The sequence below is a fragment of the Gorilla gorilla genome, chromosome X (assembly GCF_029281585.2).
Source record: "Gorilla gorilla gorilla isolate KB3781 chromosome X, NHGRI_mGorGor1-v2.1_pri, whole genome shotgun sequence".
Lineage (NCBI taxonomy): Eukaryota > Metazoa > Chordata > Mammalia > Primates > Hominidae > Gorilla > Gorilla gorilla.
In genome coordinates, this window is record NC_073247.2 from 109,201,355 (window position 1) to 109,224,265 (window position 22,911).

Consider the following 22,911-nt stretch of genomic DNA (forward strand, 5'->3'; position numbering starts at 1 on the left):
TATCCAGTGACACCTTGGCCTGTTTTCTAAATAATTATCTTTCAGCAGCTTGTTTCAGTTTTATCAACAGACAGAAGTAAGTCTGCTAAGAGCACAAATATATTCTAGTTAATTGAGAAAGAATCCAGAGTCAGACTGGCTATTTCCTGGAGCAGATTATTGAACTGCCCTTAAGAAATTATTGAGGGATTTAGATCAAGGCTTAAAGGTAAATCCTTCCCCCTTCCATCTTGTTACATCAAATGTAAATTACAATATTGAGTTATGATAATCCATATCAGAAGCATATACCTTCAGCTGTTTTTCTGAAGCTAGTGACAAGAGACAGGCTTTTATACATTGCTGACCATGTTTTGTACCATGTCATCCTCCACTACTTTCACATTAGACAAGAGATTGATTCTTGACCCAAAGACAGCCAACTTTGGCTGCTCTACTTTGTAAAAGATAGCCTGTAATATACACCTCTTCCAAAAGGCTGTTCTGTGCTGGTTGAATCAATTTGATTATTTTTCTTAGGGAGTTTGGACTCAAAGACACAAAGATGGAAAATTAGTTGGTAAATGGCAGAAGAGAAAATTAAAACAGATACTAAGAGTAGGTGTACATGAGTAGAGCTCATGAGTAGGGGAGAATGGACATCAAGATACTAAAGTCATAACATTAATGAGTCACTAGGACTATTGTGCCTGGAGGGAGAGTTGTGGTTATATCTTGAATGATCCTTGGGTTCTTTGTGAGGCCTGACCATGCAGCTGCTGAAACCTGTTTCCTTTTCTTCTTTACTTCTGCATATATCCTTATACTAACCCCTCATCTTTGTTTTCTTGCAAGCCATATAACATGTTTATCAAAAGGGTTATAGCAGTAGCCAATTAAGTAACAGACACTCCCTCTTTTCCTTCTCCTTCTTCCCTGCCCCAAGCCACTAGTGGATCTAATTTCTCTAAGGAAAAAGAGGGGCAGGGGAAGTGAGTGGTGCCACCCATTTGCCCCTTCAGGTACCTGGGTCCGAAAGACAAACCAGCAATGGAGGAGGGAAACACTTTGAAGCATATGTAAGATTAATAATTAAACTACAACCAGAAAGTTATGGAATCTTCCCAAGATGTTATTACAGGACTTGAAAGGAAGATTTGACATTGTATGTCTGGGAGCAATGGTGAAGAAAACCAAAAAATAATTTTATGTTCATACCCTCACTGAGGTGAGACTTCTCAATAAACTAGATATTAACAGTTATACATGCCCTTTTTCAAACTACTTTTGCTTTTTTAAAAAAGCAAAAATATATAATATCATCATATAAAAGGAAAGGATGATACACTCCTCAATTTGAAAAGGGTGGTTGTAATAAGGACACATAAGTTTGCAGCAGTGTGCATTCAAAAAATAAGGTGGTCACACATACACACACACACACACACACACACACACACACACACACACACACACGATGTATTGTACTTTAAAAATAATGAACACCGGATCACCTGAGGTCAGGAGTTTGAGACCAGCTTGACCAACATGGCAAAACCCCATCTCTGCTAAAAATACAAAAATTAGCCTGGGCGTGGTGTCACCTGCCTGTAATCCCAGCTACTTGGGAGGCTGAGGCAGGAGAATCGCTTGAACCCAGGAGGCACAGGCCACAGTGAGCAGAGATTGCGCCACTGCACTCCAGCCCGGGTGACAGAGAAGGACTCTGTCTTAAAAAAATAATAAATAAAAATTAGAAACAGTTAAGTTCCGGTGTAAAAAATAGAATAAAGTTGTTACAGTAACCCCCACTTATCTGAGAAGGATACACTCCAAGACCCTGCCCCCCTGCCCCTGCCCCAGTGGATGCCTGAACCCTGTATACAATGTTTTTTTTTTCTCCATACATACATACCTATGATAAAGTTTAATTTATAAATTAGGCACAGTAAGTGATTAACAACCACAATAATAAAGTAAAACAATTCAGCAAAATAGGGGTTACTTGTAAACAAGTACCAGGATACCACAACAATTAACTGATCACTGAGATGGTGGCTAACTGACTCCTGGGCAAGGAGCATCTGTAGCATGGAGACACTGAACAAAGGGCACCATGCTACTCAGAAAGGCATGCAATTTAAAATGTATGAATTGTTTGTTTCTGGAATTTTCCATGGAATCTTTTCAGACCATAGTTGACTGGGTAACTGAAGCCATGGAAATTGAAGCTGGATAAGGTGGGATCTACTGTTTTGCCTTCCTGCAGTTATGCAAGAAGTTGGCAGGGGAATTGATTCATTATTTAATTTTATAATGAAAGAAAGAAGAACATTAGGATTCAAAAGTTGGATTACCAAATGATGACTTGTCAACTCATTCCCTGCACTCCAAGTATCAGCAAATTAAGAGTACCAGTTCCTTCATTTGCCACATTTTTATATTCCGTGGGCTGCTATTCTCATGTGTCACTTTTGTTACAGTTACCTGACTGCACTCTCATGAGGACAGTTCTTGAAAAGCCGCTTCCATACCATACTTGCTTTGTGCCTGTGCTTGGCACTGAAGAAGACACAGATACACATTTGACCTCCTGATGGTGCTCTGGAAGCCAAAATGATTCCTTTCCCTCTCACCTTCCTGATTAGGCTTGTGTTTGTGTGTCTTATGAAGATGGTTAGCTATATTTTACGGTGTTATATTCTGAGATGGCAATCTAGTTGAAGTCCATAGGTAAGGAGCTAGGTCTTTTGTAGAGAAGCTGAGTTTATTCAGTGTTATTCAGAGGCAGTCTCAGACAGCAAAGCAAAACTTGAAAAGCAGATTTCCCCTTGGCTTTTGAAAAACCTCTCTTCTCTTTTTTGTGACTGTTCTTTTGGAACTGGACTTTATGGGCTCTAAAATGTAAATTCAGAAAGAAATGAATGTGTAATTGTTGCTTCATTATCTTGTGTCATTCTTGGCTTTGGCTCTCCAAAATTGCTCTCTTCAATTGCAAGTAGACTTATATTGAATGCTGATGTTCTTTCCCGCCATCCACCTGTGATGAGGCCTTGTTTTACTGATGTGGCTGGTCCTTGCCAAGGTCCTTCAGCACCTCAAAAGCAGATTGTGAGATCCAGACATATCTGTACCTAGCATGATTTTTTTTTTCAAAGACACAGCATCTCACTATGTTGGCCCACACTGGCCTTGAACTCTTGAGCTCAAGAGATCCTCCCACTTTGGCCTCCTGAGTAGTGGAGGCTACGGGTGCACACCACCACACCCAGCAATTAGCATATGCTTGACAGTATATGCTCTAGAGCAGGGGTTGGCAAACATTTTCTGTAAAGGGCCACGTAGTAAATATTTTAGGCTTTGTGGGCCATAAGGTCTCTTATTGCAACAACTCAACTCTGCTGTTGTGGCATTAACACAGCTATAAACTAAACATAATGAATGATCTTGGCTGTGTTTCCATAAACATAGGGACTAAAATTTGAATTTTGTGAAATTGTTATGTAGCACAAAATATTATTCTTTTTAAAATGTCAAAATCATCCTTAGCACACGTGCTAGTAAAAAACCGCCGGTAGGCTGGATTTAATCACAAGAAATGTAGTTTGACTTCCTCTACTCAAGGCGTCTCGGGGTCCTAATGCTGGTTCTGTCACTTCACAACTATGTGACCTTGAACAAGTTAATTCACCCAAATTACCCTCAGTTTCTTTACCTGGCCAATAAAATAGGTTGGTGTGGAAATTTCAATATAAATCTCTTCGAACACTGCCTGCCATATAGTAAGCATTCAATAAATGGTAGATATTATTAATATTCCTACCTCCAAAGACATCTTTGTTTTATCTTTTCAGAGATTAAACTCAGATTACTTTGGTACCTCATTTTGAATTGAGTTAGATTTGTTCTTTTTCCAAATTTGTTTTTTACTTACTTTTCCCTTCACAAGCCTTCCATGCCCTTAGTAAGTAAATGATTCTGATAAGACACACGGAGTGTTTCAAAGCTCTCTTTGAAATATTAATTATTTAAAATATCGAATGTGAGATTTTTTTTTCCAGAGGCATAAACAGTGGTTTTTCTGGTAAGCATTAACATTCAGGTTTATTGGGTGCTTGTTTATTTATAGAATGTGTAATTTTCATCTCTCAATCTTCTAGCATATAGGTAACTGGGAAAAAATGGATAAGCATAAACATTTTTTTAACCACCATTTGCTATCAAACTCTCTCACCTTATGCAAAGTGTCAAAAGGTGCCTTTGGCTGAAATGTTTTTTCACTGAAACTCTACCATTAGAAATAACAAGCTTCTCTTTAAGATATACGTACATTAGGGAAAGTTAACTCACCAATTCAGTTCCCCTAACAAACTTTTAGGTAACACCTACCATGTAGACATTTTGGGAGAAATCACTTCATCCATCCTTCATCATTTATCAGTTTGGGGTATAATATCCACTTATGACCCCTAATACAGTATTTATTCCATGGCAAAATGTACCTAAAACAATAATTTTAAAAGTATTTAGGAACAGTAGTATTCACTATGAAGTTTATCTGGGATTTGATGATTTACCTCACTATAGGAAACTGTTAATTACCTGTTCTGGCAAGGAGATGAGATACTAGAATGAATGAACTCTCTAACCGACATTTTCCCCTATGGTTTTAACTTTAATTGCTCTGAGATTAATTTTCTTTTTAGTGGATACCACTGTGCAAGGCCTCAACCTGGGAATGTAATGTTTTTCTGTTTTGTTTTACAAACTTTCGACTACCACATCATGTAATTACTACACTGCCCCTAGCTCATCCTGTGGATTCTAGTAATTTCTTCTAAGCTCCTGTGTCCTCTTTTCCGTCTTGAAAGTTTTCTTCTTTTGAATAAGAGCATCTGCCTTCATTATTTTCCATAGAACTTTATACTTTCTATTTATGCCCTCTTCTAATCTCTTTGGAATATCTTGATTTCCTTAAACACTTTCTGGATGTAAATAACTTCATAGACTATTATCTTAGTTACCATCTGTTGATTTTCCAAGTCACCATTAACTACATTCTTCACTCACTTCCAATTAAACCACAAACTAACAAAATCCTCTTGTCGCCTAAAGGCTTTCTAGGTGCTTGTGGACTGAAATATAAGTTGCTGAGGCTTTTTTGATGACTATTGACACAGTGCTTTGCCAAATGGTTTGATTTCTCTTATTTCTGATTCATTTATGGTTTTACTATTACTCTTACTGATAGATATTAAAGTCTTGCAGAACGATGTGTTGTTTTCACCATATTGTGGTAACCTTTTACTTAGTCTTCATTATCTCCTATTGTTTCATGTTAAATTCTAAGAGTTATTTGTCAGCCGTGGGCCTTCATGTTTGTTAGATCTCAGAGAAGGGATTTTTATTTTCCTCTTCTTTAATAAATGAGCAGTCTTCAATTTTGTGTTATCTATAAATCTGTATAACTTGCAGCACGTTCTTAATCTGGACCATGATAGATACCGTGAAAAAGATTGAATCTAGCACTGGTTTTTCTTGCACTCCACTTGTCATCGTCTTCTTATGCTGTCAACTTCCATTTACTACTGCTGATGACCTTGCTTACAAAACAATTTTGCGTTTCTATTTATTCTTTTACCAATAATGACCAAATTGGCCATCTGACTTTACCTAGACTTCTATGCGGAATAATATTTGTCACTGCAAATCAAATTGTATTTGTCATATAATTGATTTCTCTCGCAGTCTGGTCCATTTTGCATGCTACTGTGAGGCTGATCTTAAATGCCACCTTTGTCACGTCACTGTCCTGTTGAAGATCAATTAGTGGGTTTTTAGAGTCCACTGAAGCACATTCAAGTTTCTTAAAATGATATCCAAGCTCCTTTAGAACTTTGCTCTGATATTACCTATCCAACTGTAACTCCTGTATCTTTCAACTCTGTTTCTCTCCTCATGCTTTATCATGGATACCATCCATATTTTATTTCAGGTGGCTATGCTGATTCAAAGTGGCCTTAACTCTTTTTACCCCCTTAAAATTATGTGATATAAATAGACAAAACTAATATATGATGATAGATATTCAGACATATGTTTCCTCTGAGTGGGCAAAAGAGAATTTTCTAGAGAGTTGGAAATGTTCAATATCATGATTGTGGTGGTAGTTACATAGATGTATGCATTTTTCAAGACTCTTCAAACTGTACAATTAGTATCTTTCCATTTCAACATTTGTAAATTTACACACACACACACACACAGAGTGCACATGTATGTGCACTAGGAGTTCAGATATTTAGATTTTATTATCTGTGAACCAGTATGATCTGGTTTTTTTTTTAAATCTGTTTTTGTGTCTTTTACATGAAATTATAATAAAGTGCTCTAGAAATGTAATGTTTTCAGAGGCTTAAGTCCCATTTCTTCCATGAAATCTTCCCTAACTCCTCAAGCCCACAGAAAGCTTAGTTTTATTTTTAAAAATGATTTCATATGTGCAAGTATTATCTCACATAAAGAAGGGTCCTACTTTCAGTAAGAAGCCTTTTGCTTCTATGGGATCATTTAACAGTGATTGGTTCATAGCAACTTTTTTCAACTTTGAGCAGCTCAACTTTTGCAGAAAGCTTTAATTATACAATCTAGAATTCAAGGAGGCTATAACAGTGAATTAAAACCATTATGCCTGGGTTAAGATTTTAGGAAATGATTTTTATAGTATTGGCTTTACTTCAGTAATTTTCAAGGTGTGATAAACTGGAATACAGTCTTAGGAAATGAGAGAGTCCAGGGCACTTTGTGCTTAAGTTCCTAGAGGAGTAAGGGGTATTCTAATTAATAATGTTTGATAAAAAGGAAGGAGAGCACAGAGTAATTTCAAAAACTATGAAGGGTCAGAGATTTTGCCCTACTTGCATGCCAACAAGTTAGCCTGCTGCAGTTTCAGCGATGCTGGCAGAACACACAAGACTCCTGGGTCAGAGACACATAACTCTTGTTATTCATTCATGATACAGCAAGCAATATGAGCTTCACGTTCACATTGTTTTCCTTTGCCCTCCAACCCCCAGAGTTGGAAAGCAAACCTAGACCAGGGTTGGGAAGGCAAACCTAGGTGGATGCTGCACTCACGGTGGGTTTGTGTCATTGCTGAGGAATCCCATGCTTAGGGAACCCAAATCTTTTATAATGGACTGAACACAAACCTGCCTGACATTTTTCCTAGAGGGAGATATAACCTGTCTGCAAAGCAAATGAACCTGTCGTCTTCTCTAGAGGAAGACACTGTATCTTCCAAGGTTGTTTTCTGTAAAAACATCCTTGAAAAGATAGTATAGAAAAAGGCCATCAGTGCCTCTGTTCACAAAATATGCAGAAATGTGAGAAACCCATAGAGAATTGTCTGTAAGTAAGTATGTGCTAGCCAATAGGGAATAGGCTTGCACAAAGGTATAGCAGAGGTAATTCATTTACCTAGTGCTAATTGTAATCTGTATCATCTCCAAACCCTTTTGTGAAAATTAAGACAACACAACACAAGTAAACGCTGATACTGAAAATTAAGCAGCAGGCATTCGGCATCTACTAAATGACAAATACTAAGGGAAACATGAAAAAGAAGGTACAACCCATGCCTTTTATTTGATGTGATGATAAGTAGCTCAACAAAGCCCACAGATGCATGCAGCCCACCTAAGTCCTTAGTAATATCTGTGACTTTCAAGCTGAGTAGAAAGTTGCTTCTAAAGTGTTACCTCTCAGATATGCCCATATGTTATTATTTTAGTGGCTAAAAGCATTACAAAATTTTCCCTTGATATTCTTTCACTCAGTTAAATAGGTATTGTATGTTGTAAGACACACATTTTTTGCACATGTGTTCAATAAAGTTTTTGTCTTTTTTAATGAAATAAACACATAAACAATTTTTTTTCTTGAGGTTGAACTCGTAGACCAAAAAAATTCCTACTCACTACTAATTACATCTAAGTAAGAATTGATGGTTCTATGAACTTGGAAGTTCTAAGTGAACTGTCAACCTCAAATTAAATCACATACAAAATTTCACTGAAATGCGTTCAAAATGAAGAGTAACTTCTTTCAAAGGATCATGTTGACTTCCATTTTGTTTTAGGAAGACTAACTGAAATATAATCAATCCCATGATTATATTCATAAAACCTTGATTCAGTAAGGTTAGACATTTTATGAAAAATACTCAGCTTCTTTGAAAGTTATCGTGGAGCAAAAGAAAAAGTAATGGGGGACTGAAGCCTACATTTCTTTAATACATCAGTGATATTTACAAAAATTTTTTTTTTAGCAGAACTATTTGGCATATATGTTCTCAGAAGGGACAATATTACCCCAAAAGGGATGAATACTGGTTCTTGGGAATGTGGGTGGAAAAACATCTTAGATATTGCAATGGTTTGTAGCCTTCCAAAGGACCGCGGTACATAAACAGACGTACAAGATATCTGTGGCATTAAATGTTAACAATAGGGGGCATTAGAAAAAATATCTAAAAAGACTCCCAGTGGGAGGAAGACAATAATGAAAAAAGGTTGAGAGACGTTGCTCTAGCATAATATTTCGACAAGTATAGTGAGGTAGCAACTACTAAATTAAGCAAAGGTATTTATTTTTATTCCCACTTGACTTTATTTATTTTGAGACAGGGTCTCACTCTGTCACCCGGGCTGGAGTGCAGTGGCATGCTCATGGCTCACTGCAACCCCAACCTCCCAGGCTCAAGTGACCCTCCCGCCCCAGCCTCCTGAGTAGCTGAGACTATACATGCACATGCCACCACACCTAGCTATTTTTTTTTCTTTTGTATTTTTTGTAAAGATGGGGTTTAACCATGTTGTTCAGGCCGGTCTCAAACTCCTGAGCTCAAGTGATCCTCCCACCTTGGCCTGTCAAAGTGCTGGGATTACAGGCATGAGCCACTGCACCCAGCCTCCTCTCAACTTTTTGTCATATTTGTTTTTCCATCTTTTTATCTAATTACAATATAATAGCATTAAAGAATTTTAATAAAACAATATCTGTAATGTTATACATTTTTATGTTTGCATATTATTTAGGTAAATCATAAATACATTTTTTCAGTAATTTACATATATTTACTTTTCTACATAGTCTTTATAATTATCATTTTTGTAAGGATACGTAAAATTTCACTTGTGCTGTTGTCCTCACCTTCTTGTACTTATATATCTCTAAAAATTCCTTCCCTGTCTTCTTTGCAATTCTGCTTCTCCTGACTGCCTGTTAAAAGTTGGGTTTCTCTGATTCTGGGGAGGGGATTAGGAAGACATTAGTCAAAAGACACAAAATTTCAGTTGGACAAGAGGAATAAGCTCAAGAGATCTATTGTACATCATGGTAACAGTAGTTAATAACAATATATCGTGTATTCAAAAATTGCTCGGAGATTTTAAGTGTTCTGACTACCAAAAAATGGTGACATATGTTAAACAGCTTGATTTAGTCATTCCACAATGTTTACATATATTAAAACATCATGGTAGGGTGCAGTGGCTCATGCCTGTGATCCTAGCACCTTGGGAGGCTGAGGTTGGCTGATCACTTGAGGTCAGGAGTTTGAGACCAGCCTGGCCAACATGGTGAAACCTTGTTTCTACTAAAAATACAAAAAAAAATTAGCTTGCGCATGGTGGTGCACACTTGTAATCCCAGCTACTTGGGAGGCTGAGGCAGGAGAATCGCTTGAACTTGGGAGGTGGAGGTTGCAGTGAGCCTCGATCACACCACTGCACTCCAACCTCAGCAACAGAGGGAGACTCTGTCTCAAAAAAAAAAAAAAAATCATATACCGGGTGTGTGTGTGTATTTATATGTGTGTGTGTGTGTGTGTGTGTATAATTTTTACTTGTCAATTAAAAATTCTTAAATATTTTTTAAAAAGTTGAGGTTCTCTGGAATTGCATTTTCTATTCTATCCTTCTTCTAATATACTTTTTCAGGGTAGGTAATCTCATCCACCATCCAATGACACCCAAATCTTTAGCTCCAGCCCAGAGTTCACTGTTGCATTTCGGACCCACATTTCCAACTTCTTTTTCATTATTTCTACTTATATATTTCTTAGATATATAAAATAGATCACATTTTCTCATACTTGTTTATCCCTGGTCATCTAAACTCCTCTCCTTAATCTCACCCTCCTTCTCTTGCCTGCTAAGTCCTATTGACTGTATTAATGCCTTCAAAATATCCATCCTCTCCATTCACTTTGCTCTCTGTTTAGTTCAGGATATGTGTTATTTAGACAATTATGCTATGCACCTAAAAATTTCCCTGCCTTTTTTTTTTTTTTTTTTTTTTTTTTTTTTGAGATGGAGTCTCGCCCTGTCACCCAGGCTGGATGGAGTGCAGTGGCGTGATCTCGGCTCACCACAACCTCCACCTCCCAGGTTCAAGCGATTCTCCTGTCTCAGCCTCCCGAATAGCTGGGATTACAGGCGCCTGCCATCACACCTGGCTAATTTTTTTTATTTTTAGTAGAATCGGGGTTTCACCATGTTGGTCAGGCTGGTCTTGAACTCCTGAGCTCAAGTGATCCTCCCACCTTGGCCTCCCAAAGTGCTGGGATTACAGGTGTGAGCCACTGTGCCCGGCTAAAATTTCCCTGCCTTTTATCTCGCCATCCTCTGAGTCATTCTCCACAATGCTGTCTAACAATCTTTCTAAAGAGTAAATCTGATCAGGTTACTTCCTTTTGTTTATAGCTGATATGCCCAGTACAGTAACCACCATCTGCATGTAGCTATTGAGTGCCTGAAATGTGGCTAATCTGAACTGACGTGTGCAGAAGTAAATATATACTAGATTTCTAAGAGTTAGTCTGATAAGAAGAATGTAAAATACATCATTTTGAAAATACATTTGGTTGAATGTTTACTTAATGTATTAAAAATCAATTTGGCCAGGTGCAGTAGCTCACGCCTGAAATCCCAGCACTTTGGGAGGCCGAGGCAGGCGGATCACTTGAGGTCAGGAGTTCGAGACCAGCCTGGCCAACATGGTGAAACCCTGTCTCTACTAAAAATACAAAAATTAGCCGGGCATGGTGGCAGGCGCCTGTAATCCTAGCTACTTGGGAGGCTGAGGCAGGAGAATTGCTTGAACCCAGGAGGCGGAGGTTGTAGTGAGCAGAGATTGCGCCACTGCACTCCTGCTTGTTCAACAGAGTGAGACTCTGGCTCAAAAAAAAAAAAATCAATTTTACCTTTTTTTATTTTTTAATGTTACTACTAGAATATTTAGCATTATTTATGTGGTTCACATTTATGGCCTGCATTTTATACCTAGTGAATACTCTTAACTTATCGAATAGTGTTCAAGCCCCATATCATAGAATTTTCATCTTTCATCATCTGGGCACTAATTCCTAGTTCATTTCAACTTCTGCCAGCTATTGAGCAAAGAGCACTGGGCTTGGTATCAGACTGATCTGAGTTCATACCTGGGCCTCTCCACCACAGTTGAAATACATATAGTTCTTATCTCAGTATGTTATGAGGATTAAAATATCTAACAACTGTAAAGTGTCAACTGCATATAATTTAATTCTCCCAGGTACATTCTAGCCATACCAAACTACCTTCAGGTCTTTTTTTTTTCTATTGAAAAGAGCAGATGATACTTCAGATGTGTCTGTGACCTTAATGAATGTTGTTTTGTTTGTTTTGTTTTTGTTTTTGTTTTTGTTTTTGTAGATGGAATCTCACTCTGTTGCCCGGGCTGAAGTGCAGTGGTACAATCTCAGCTCACTGTAACCTCTGGCTCCCGGGTTCAAGTTCAAGTGATTCTCCTGCCTCAGCCTCCCGAGTAGCTGGGACTACAGGTGCCCACCACCATGCCTGGCTAATTTTTATATTTTTAGTGGACTCTGGGTTTCACCATGTTGGTCAGGCTGGTCTTGAACTCCTGACCTCAAGTGAGCCACCTGTCTCAGCCTCCCAAAGTGCTAGGATTACAGGCATGAGCCACCACGCCCGGCCTCTTAATGAATGTTACAACTACACAATCCCCTTTCCATGTTTACTCAATGGGCTCTACTTCATTTTTCCTGTTTTCACCAAATATTAGACCTGAGAACCTCAGTGTTTCTCTTCATTTTTTTTTCATTCAAATACCCCATCCTAGAGAGTTTATTTTAAAAGAATAAATTATTATAACATTGGAGAAGTTTCAGATCAAATGCAGAACATAATCAAAAAATATTTTAGCTTGCTCTTGTCCCATAAGAAAATGTATTTTCGGCTGGGCGCAGTGGCTCACACCTATAATCCCAGTACTTTGGGAGGCCGAGGTGGGCGGATCACCTGAAGTCAGGAGTTCGAGACCAGCCTGACCAACAGGGAGAAACCTGTCTCTACTAAAAATACAAAAACTAGCCAGGCGTGGTGGCGCACGCCTGTAATCCCAGCTACTCAGGATGCTGAGACAGGAGAATCGCTTGAACCCCGGAGGCAGAGGTTGTGGTGAGCCAAGATCACGCCATTGCACTCCAGCTTGGGCAACAAGAGCGAAACTCTGTCTCAAAAAAAAAAAAAATGTATTTTCATTTGTGATCTCATACCCCATAGTTAATTTTTTAAACAAAGTAGGATTTAGATTTAACTTTGGAATAGCATCAGAAACAATGTCCTTTCCCTCTTCCGTCCTTCTTCTCTTAACCCTCTTGCCTGCAAATTATCATCTACCTCACACTCACACATTTAGCTACCCTCAAGGTAGCCACCTATTTAGGGTCCTTTTTATCAGCTAGGCCAGTTAGGAAGAGCAGGCTGAGCTCACTGAGGATTATGCACAGTGTAATAGAGACTTTCTGGCCATTGACACCTTGAGACAAACACTCTAACAAATCTTTAAATTGTTTTTCATGGCTAGAGTTGTCAAAGATAGGAGGAGGGTAAAATGTTTTAAATGCTGTTTCTGTTAGGAATTTCCACGAACATCTTCTGAGCATCCCACTTATGGCTCCTTAACAGTTCTTTCCCATAGGAAAAGTTTAGACACACAGCAGCATTCTAAAAAGGAAGTGGGACTCTCGCTGATGTCCCTAAAAGTTAAAATGTGGCCTTTCAGATAATGTGGTCACCTTTTCTTTATACAGTGTCAGCATCTCAAAATGGTAAAGGATATGGATTAGGTAAGAATTGAATGCAAATGTGTTTTGCAAATAGTTTTTTCTAAGATAATCGCAGATGATGGTTGAATGCCGAAAGTATTAATACAATCAGTATTTAACCTTGTGTAACTCCGCTTCATCAAATCACGCCCTGCACATTGATTGCATTAAGCTGGGTCAGTGGTTTCTTGGCTAGGAATATCTTATAAGAATCTTAATAGGAAGGCAGCAGTAGCTGATCAGCTACTGTTTATTTGCATACTGAGCGTGTCATCAATAATACAAAAGACAAGGTCTTTAAGTTGAAAGAACAGTGGGATTGGCATGAATTTTTCTTAATGGTGCATAATAAGCAAAGTAGTCTGTGGTGCCAGAAACTGACAGGATCCATTATGTTAAAACAGATATATGTCTTTAATTTAGGGGTATTATGTAAATCTGACAGGAGTTTTTCCCTTTATTTTCCTGTAGTTTAACTTTAATTGCTCCAAGATTAATTCTGAATTCTCCCTTTCTCCAGAGGGTGATGAGACTGGTGTGATGGATAATCTTCTAGAAGCCCTACAATCAGGTGCAGCATTCAGAGACCGTCGAAAGCGGATTCCAAGGAATCCAGGTAAAACACATTCCACCTCACATAGTATTGTAAAATATGAATGTTCAGAGCAAAGTAGCAACACCAAAAAAAAAAAAAAAGGAAAAATAAAAATACTTCCTCATGAAGACTTTTTTTAACAGTTGATCTCAGCTCATGTGTGAAATCTCAGCAGGCATCTACATGATTGCAAGTTTCAACTTGGTAAATGTACTTCAAATAACTGTAGACTTTACAACAAAAATCAGAAACAAGGACTCCCACTGTGTTTAATATTAAATATTTTAATTGTTATTTTATGAGCATGTGGTTTAGGTGGAAAGTAGTTTAAAACCATAAATGTAATTAAATCATTAAAAGTAATTGGCCCTAAGGAGATCACATTAGCTATTCACAGGTAAGGAAACTGAGACAATGCTTGTTTCTAGAGACCATTTTGGTTTTGCAGTGCAGTCTGTTCTCTGTGATCCATGTTAATAAAGGGAGGAGAGGAACAGATAGTCCAAGATCCCCTCAAATCCCAAAGTTTTTGTTTTTATATTTGATTAGTAACAGTTAAAGCCACACTATGAAAATAGATCTCAGGGGAAGAAAAATTGTAAAAGAAGTAAAACAACCTCCCTCACCCAAGTGAACTGGAAAGTTGTCTACTTTCTCTGTTCATACCCTATGGTAGAAGTAAATAATGTAATAGCTCCTCTAAGGGTAATCCAAGTAGGCTGAACTGTCTACCTCCTCTCAGTAAGGTTTTCTATTTGTAGCTCATATCTTTCTTGAAGTAGAGAAAGAAATTAGGTATGTTGATTTTAAGACTCCTCTTCATGGGCTGTAAAGCTATATGGAGAAGTAAATGAAAAATGGAAAATTAATAGTCAATATGTAAACTCTACTTCATTTAGATTAATAAGATTTGCCTTAAATAGCCTGCAATTCCAAAAATATTCTCTATTTGGACTGGAAGTTACCATGTGTCATTTAATGGAAATTAGTAGCTCTCAAAACCATTGTATTGCAACAAACGAGTGAGAGAAATGGGGCCCAGAACATAGTTGTCCAGGAAAGCTTTTGGCAGTGATGACCTTGATGGCAGAAGACAATATATGTTATATTCATCTTTTTCACATTTGGGTGAATCCTGATGGATATTGGGTAACATTCTGCCTCTGCTATTTATGGATGGTCCCTGAGAGATTAACCTAAAGATAAGATTTGATTGAGAGGAAACAAGTGTTTTGGTTGGAGTATAAGACTACTTTTATGTATATGAATGCATCGTAGATGGCCTACAAAAAGGGTGGAAGACTGGACGAAAAAAAGAATGGAAGTCTGTATTTATAAGTTCATATTCATTTTGAAGGTAATGCTGCATGGCAGAATACTAGGAGCACTACTCATCTATAACTATGAGGCAGCCATTCCACTTATCCGCAGCCTTTGTCTGTAAATAAGAATGTTCTACCATGCCATCAGAAGCCCCTATCACCTCTTAAGGAAAATAAAAACCTTCACTGCTCTTTCTTGAACTATCAGAGCAATAGTAGTCAGTGAAAGGTGAACTGAAATAATTTTTGTATCAATTCATTTCTCTGTTAAGCAGCTGATAAGTGAAAACATGTTATTCTGGGCCATAAAAGAACTGCCATAATTTTTCTAGGCTGTTTATTTTAAAAATGCACATTTGCTAAAGCCCTTGTCTGATTAGTCTCACACCTCATACTGATTCTAGAAAAACTGTACTTGGAGAGAGAGATCATTCCATGGGGTTTCTGTGAGTTTGGTACTCAAGGGAATATAGTGTTGTCAACTGTGAAACACCAAGAATATATTCACAAACTGCATAATTTTATAGTACTGATTCCAAGTAATCTAAATTGGGATTTCCTTTGGTTTGTAGCTGGAGTGCCTCCATGAACACATAGGGTTAAAAATATCACTCGATTTAGCTGTGGCAGTCATTCCAAGTGGCAGCAGCCAAAGCAAATGTCCAGAGGTAAAACGAAACTCGAATGCAGACAGTGGCAGTGGTTGGGAAGCACCTTGGTCATCAGTAGAAGAGCTGGAAGTGAGGGAGTGGGGACAGAAGGCACAGAGTTTACAAGTCTGCCAAAAAACTCTGTCTGCCTCTTTCTGGAAGAAGCAGAACCGGGGACTTTTACAGATTTCCTCCTTGCCTCAGCCCTTCCTAGCTAGATCATCTTTTCCTGCTAGTCCCGTTATTTTTACTTTCTTAGGCACCTGATTTGTTTCCTTTCCAAGATCCCATTGACTTGGTATTGTTATACTTTCCCTGTTCAACATTGACATTCTTGATCTTTTCCAACAACCTCCACTTCAGCATGATGAGACAAAAGCAGAAAAGGCTAATTATAAAGAAGGCTATCTTCCCCCAAGTAAAGTAAAATAAAAGGAAAATCCAAAAAACACTAAAATCAGAGTCAACCACAATCAGCAAAGATGTATTTACTGCTCTGCTTGCCATTTTCATTACCATCGCTTATAGATGGGTATTACTGTTATGTAAAATACAGAGCTCTACCATTGTGTTTCTAATTGTAATCTTTTTATTTATTTTTTATTTATTATTATTTTTTTGAGACGGAGTCTTGCCCTGTTGCCCAGGCTGGAGTACAGTGGTGCGATCTCAGCCCACTGCAACCTCCACCTCCTGGGTTCAAGAGATTCTCGTGCCTCAGCCTCCCCAGTATCTGGGATTACAGGGACATACCACCATGCCCAGCTAATTGTTGTATTTTTATTTTATTTTTATTTTTATTTTTATATTTTGAGACAGAGTCTTGCTCTGTTGCCCAGGCTGCAGTACAGTGGCATGATCTTGGCTCACTGCAGCCTCTACCTCCCAGGTTCAAGTGATTCTGCTGACTCAGCCTCCCGAGTATCTGGGACTACAGGTGCCCGCCACCACGTCCAGCTAGTTTTTGTACTTTTAGTAGAGATGGTATTTCGCCAGGTTGGCCAGGCTGGCCTCAAACTCCTGACCTCAGGTGATCCGCCCACCTTGGCCTCCCAAAGTGCTGGGATTACAGGCATGAGCCACCATGCCCGGCCAAATTGTTGTATTTTTAGTAGAGACTGTGTTTTGCCCTATTGCCCAGGCTGGTTTCGAACTCCTGACCTCAGGTGATCTACCCACTTGGACCTCCCAAATTGCTGGGAGTACAGGTGTGAGCCACTGTGCCCGGCCATCTAACTGTAATGTTTTAAATTTTATATGTAAACAAGATGAGGTGATAGTCTGTATTCTTCATTAGAAAATCAAAATGTTAATAAATGATATGATTAGTTGCCTAAATTATAAATCGCCCACTCTGAGCCTGTGCCCCCTACCCAAGACCTACCATATTTAGTAACTCAGAAGGAGCTTCCAAATATTGCCTCCAGCCCATTCAGCGGATGTGCTGTTTCAGTTAAGTACCAAAAGGCATTTCAAGGTAGACTATCATATCAGTAGTGATAATTGAAAAAATTTTTTTTTAATAAAAAACAAAAAGGCTGGGCGTGGTTGCTCATGCCTATAATCCCAGCACTTTGGGAGGCTGAGGTGAGAGGATCATTTGAGCTCAGGAGTTTGAGGACAGCCTGGACAACATAGCAAAACCCCATCTCTGCAAAAAAATACAAAAAATTAGCCAAGCATGGTGGCATGTGCCTGTAGTCCCAGCTACTCAGGTGGCTGAGGTGGGAGGATTGCTTGAGCACGGTAGGCAGACGTTGCAATGAGTAGAGATCGTGCCACTGCACTCCAGCCTGGATGACAGAGCCAGACCCTGACTCAAAAAAAGAAAAAAGAAAATATTAACTGGTGTATCACAGGCCCCAGATAGTCGAAATGTACACAGGTGATAAATAACAACTCTGGTTGTACTGGTGCATACTAGCTGAATATTAACCCAGATCATAAGCTTTGCTAATGTCAAAATCAGAGATTAGGAAATGAGCCCCTAAATATTCATTTATTGTACATCTGCTGTGTAAAAGGTACTATGCTATACATGATGAGGGAAGATGTAGAAATAATTAAGATAAGATTTCCTTAGTTATAAGACCCTGTGTATTATAGGAACGATAAAAAGCACAGAAAGACTACAGAATAAGGCAGAAGATAATAAGTATCATACAAGAGGTGTTAATAACATACTGTGTGACTTCAGAGAATGGGACTTGCATGCATTATCAGATATATCAGAAAAATAATAATGGAGGAAAAGACTGAAGGATGAGTAGGGATTCCAACAGTGAGAGCTGGAGTTAGGGATAGTGGGCATTTTAGTCAAAAGAAATGTCATTAAGAAAAACAGAGGCAAGAAAGTTCAAAGCATTTTTCAACAATGGCAAACAGTACAGTAAGAAAATAGGATATATATAGTATAGAAGTATAGGGGTAATTCTGGAAAATTAGGTTTGCTCCATATCAGGGAGTGCTTGAATGAGAGACTAAGGTGTTAACTTACAATTCTCTAAGCAATGGGGATTTATTGAAGGTTTTTAAGCAGTGGAGGAACACAGTCAAAGTTACGCATTAGAATATTTAAAGGAGTATAAGTAATCAATTAGGAGTCTATTGTCATATTCTTATTTAGAGATAATTTAGAGCGAGAGGAGTAGTCAAGAGGCAAAGATAACCCTATGGCTTTGAGTATGACTGGCTAAGAAGACAGTTGGGTTACTAAACTATTTTTTTTTTTTTTTTTTTTGAGAAGGAGTCTCGCTCTGTCGCCAGGCTGAAGTGCAGTGGTTCGATCTCCACTCACTGCAACCTCCGCCTCCCAGGTTCAAGCAATTCTCATGCCTCAGCCTCCTGAGTAGCTGGGATTACAGGCACGCACCACCGCACCCAGCTAATTTTTTTTTAATTTTTAGTAGAGACGAGGTTTCATCATATTGGCCAGGATGGTCTCAATCTCCTGACCTCGTGATCCACCCGCCTTGGCCTCCCAAAGTGCTGGGACTACAGGTGTGAGCTACCGCACCCAGCCGTAAGGTTACTAAACTATTAAGATCAAGAAAAGGAGTGGTGATAGTAGAAGAAGGTAAATTCAGTTTTGGATAAGTTAAACTGAAAGTGATAGCAGAACACTGAGGTCAAGATGTCCAGAAGATTTTTGGAAATATAGTTACAGATTTCATGACAAAATGAATTCTTGAGTGTTCTGGATATAGTGTGGATAGGGGAAGGGATTGTTATAGGGATTTTTAAGAGAAAAGAAAACCAAAGACAGAGACTTGGAAACACCTTCACTAAGGGGCTAAAAGAAGATAGACAAGGAGCAATTGGGCAGGTAGGAGGAGAATCCAGACATTATTGTCATAGAAACAAAGGAAGAGGGAAGTCCTAAGAAGGGAGGAGAGGTGAACATTTTTGACAATGACATATGCTCTGGTGGAATAAAAAAGGGTAAAAAACCGATGATTTGCTATTTGGGAGCTTTCTAATGACTTTTTGAAGAGCATCCTTTCAATATTGTGATGGAACTGGGAAGAGAATACAGAGCTATGCAGAGTAGATGGTGAGGCTATAGGGAAAGATCATATTCATTCAACAGTTGAGCAGTCTTATTGAATGCCTCCTCAGTGCATTATACTGAGTTAGGTACTGAGGATACAAAATCAAACGGGAGCCTAGAGGAGCTCACATACTGTTTGGGAAAACACGAATATAAACCATGTGATCAATTTACAATGCGGTCTTCTATATGCTGTAATAGAGATAGGAACAGTAAGCCTGTGCAGCATAGGAGTTAGAGTAACCACTCCCAACCCCCTACCTCTCTCCTTTCTGTCTATATAATATGGGCTATTCTTTCTAGCAGTTTGGTGGGTGAAAGGTATATCTCATTTTTCCTTCACAACCTAGTATGGATTTATCTTCTGTGAATTTTGCTAAATCTTTCTTGATCCTGTGTTGTTACAGCCTTTGTTACCACATAAGATAATAAGTTGCATACATTTACCATCTACTTTGTAAAGAATTGCCCTGGCTGTGTAATAGTAAGATCAAAGATAAGCTTTGGAGGAAAACGAAGCACATAGAGAGACACCTTGCAGGAGTGAAAATGACTCTTTTTTTTTTTCTTTTTTTCCTTTTTTTTTTTTTTTGAGGTGGAGTCTCACTCTGTTGCCCAGGCTGGAGTGCGGTGGCGCGATCTTGGCTCACTGCAAGCTCCGCCTCCCGGGTTCATGCCATTCTCCTGCCTCAGCCTCCCAAGTAGCTGGGACTACAGGGCCTGCCACCACGCCCGGCTAATTTTTGTATTTTTAGTAGAGGCGGGGTTTCACCGTGTTAGCCAGGATGGTCTCAATCTCCTGACCTCGTGATCCGCCCTCCTTGGCCTCCAAAAGTGCTGGGATTACAGGCGTGAGCCACCGCGCCCAGCCAGAAAACCACTCTTAAAATACAAATACACAACTCCACATCTGTTTTATTGCCAAATAGCTATAGATACTTAGAGCTTGCTTCTCTTTCTTCAACCAACCCGACTTTTTTATTCTTTATCCACTGTAAGTAAATATAAATGGGCTTCTCAGCAATAGGTGGATATCTAACTTAGCATTTTGGCTATGACTGGATTTTGATATATAGTTCTAGACATTAAAAAAACACACAAGAGAAGCATTATGAAGAAATGAAATCAGGAAACAATAAATGTATTTTGGTTTTAGAACCACACGGGGCAACCAAGAAAACTAAATTTCAAAAATCAGGAGCAACTCAGGAGACACATGATCCTAGTTTTATGTGTCAGCAAGATAACAGTATAAATGAGAAGGTATAATTTACCATTTGAGAACAGATAGGGGACAAGAAACAATGTTATACAACAGAGAAAAAGAAACCTCCGTATGTATTAGGGAAGAATAATTTCACAGCAAAACAAAACCCACATTTCCCCAGGCCTCACTGCCTCATGTAAATAAGAAAACTCAAATTTTGCTGGCTCTTGTCTCTACATACACATTCAGCACCTCATCTGCTATAAGGGCTCTATGAAGCATTTCTGGGAGTTATCAGGGGGCATTTCACAGAAACAAGCACACACCACCGTTCCTCCACCTCTGCTATAATACCATGCATTTCTACGCTTGCTGTCTTCTGTAGCAGCAGGGACTCATGCCTTCACAACGCCAGAGTTTGACAGTCGTCATTGACAAAGTAGGGGGGAAATGCCTCTCTCTTTTCCTTTAGTGCGGCACTCCACCTGTGTACCAAGTAGTACTGCTTATGCCTCAGACTATTACAGATAATTTTAGAGAAAGAGCTTTCAATTTTAAATGACACTCTCCCCCACCCACCATCACAGAGGATTTGACCCAAGATGGCAAGAGCCAAAGACAAGCTCATAACAGATCCCACGTAATACTCAGCATCATCTTGATGACCAAGGTCTATTGTGGTTTTGTGCTTCTTTTGTTTTATTATTACTAGGTCTTGCTGGTCGTTCATTCCAAGCTGTTTACTTCTTTCTCCCTGAAGATAAGTTCTTCTTCATGAACTTTCTCAGTCTCTGTTTTATAAATGTCAGAATCTTATACTACCACACTAAGCCCCATTTAGTCTATAAAACATTCATTATATTGTAATATACAATTAAAATCTGGTTTTAGAAAGTAATGCAAGGAAATAAATAAAAGCATGACATTCATCCAAGTAATACTTATTAATCAAATACTAGGGGCCAGGCAGCAGTGCTAGGGCCTTGGAGTACAAATATGGGTCTTGCCCTTAAAAACTCAGAGCCTCATGGGAAAGACATATGATATAAATTTCATAAGTGTTCAAAAAGTGCTAAAAAGAGCAACTAACCGCCTGGAGAATTCAAGAGAGGCTTCATGATGAAAGTGGCCTTTGATCTATGTTTGGAAGGATGAGTAGTAGTTTGGGGGAAAACAAGAGGAATAGGCTTTTCAGATAAAGGAAATGACAAAAACATGTGATGGAGATATGAAGGAGTAAAGTGGCAATGATGAAAAGTTAGTTTGTTGTAGCAAAGAGCCAGCAGGGGGTTTAAAATAAAGGATTACATGATTTTACACACACACACACACACACACACACACACACACACACACGTAAATGAGTTTGAGGCTGGAGACAGATTTTGGGGACATCTGCACATATATATGTTTATTGAAACCTTGGGATCACCCAGAAAGAACATCTCAAATGAGAGGGTTGAGGATGGTACATTTGGGAATTATAATATTTAAGAGGCAAATAGAGAAATCAACAAAGGATACTGAGAAAAAGAAAAAAAAAATTAGAAAGGGAAGAAGAGAAGCAGTAAAAAGTGGTACCTAAGAGCTGGGCATGGTGGCACGTGCCTGTAATCCCAACTGGGTAAGAGGAATGCTTGAGCCCTGGAATTTGAGACCAGCCTGGGCAACATAGTGAGACCCTCTCTTTAAAAAAAAAAAAAAAAAAAAGTAGTACCTGGAAGACCAAGAGTAGAGAGAATTTCAGAATGGAGAATTAGTCAACATGGTCACATCCTATAGAAAGGCTAGGCAGAATGACAACTGATAATTGACCAATGGGTTTTTCAACTAGCAGATTACACCTGACCTTTTCCCATGTACTTTCAATGTAATTTTGAGGGCCAAGAGGCAGCTTCTTTTTTTTTTTTTTTTTTTTTTTTTGAGACAGGGTCTGACTCTGTCACCCAGGCTGTAGTGCCCTCAAACTCCCAAGCTCAGATGATCCTCCCACCTCAGCCTTCTGTGTAACTGGGATGACAGGTGCATGCCACCACGCCCAGCTATTTTTACTTATTTATTTATTTTTTTTGTAGAGATGGGGTTTTGTCATGCTGCCCGGGCTGGTCTTGAACTTTTAGGCCCAAGCCATCTGCCCACCTCAGCCTATCAAATTGCTGGGATTACAGGCGTACGCCACCACGCCACACCAAGAGCCAGGATATAATGCATTAAATAATGAAGAATATATTTTATACCTTGAATGCTGAGATTTGAGGGAAAGAAAAGTAGTTAGAAGACAATGAAAAGATAAATTGTGTCTCTTTTAGAGATTCTGACAGGAAACGCTAGACACACCAAAGATCTTGAATGGAATTGTCAATCACTAATAATTATGCCAAATTTTACTTTCAAATATGTGATGCCCCCTGCTTAATTCAGTTGCATTTGTTGA

General features: G+C 38.8%; 1 protein-coding gene across 6 annotated transcripts in view; it reads left to right on the forward strand.

Moving 5' to 3' along the window:
- Positions 1-22,911, forward strand: part of DIAPH2 (diaphanous related formin 2) — a 914,723-nt gene that overhangs the window by 739,092 nt on the left and 152,720 nt on the right. For all 6 annotated transcript variants that reach the window (XM_063703105.1, XM_063703103.1, XM_063703104.1 and 3 more), the window contains one exon: positions 13,674-13,769. In XM_063703105.1, the coding sequence (XP_063559175.1) occupies positions 13,674-13,769 (96 nt within the window). The remainder of the gene's footprint in view (positions 1-13,673; positions 13,770-22,911) is intronic.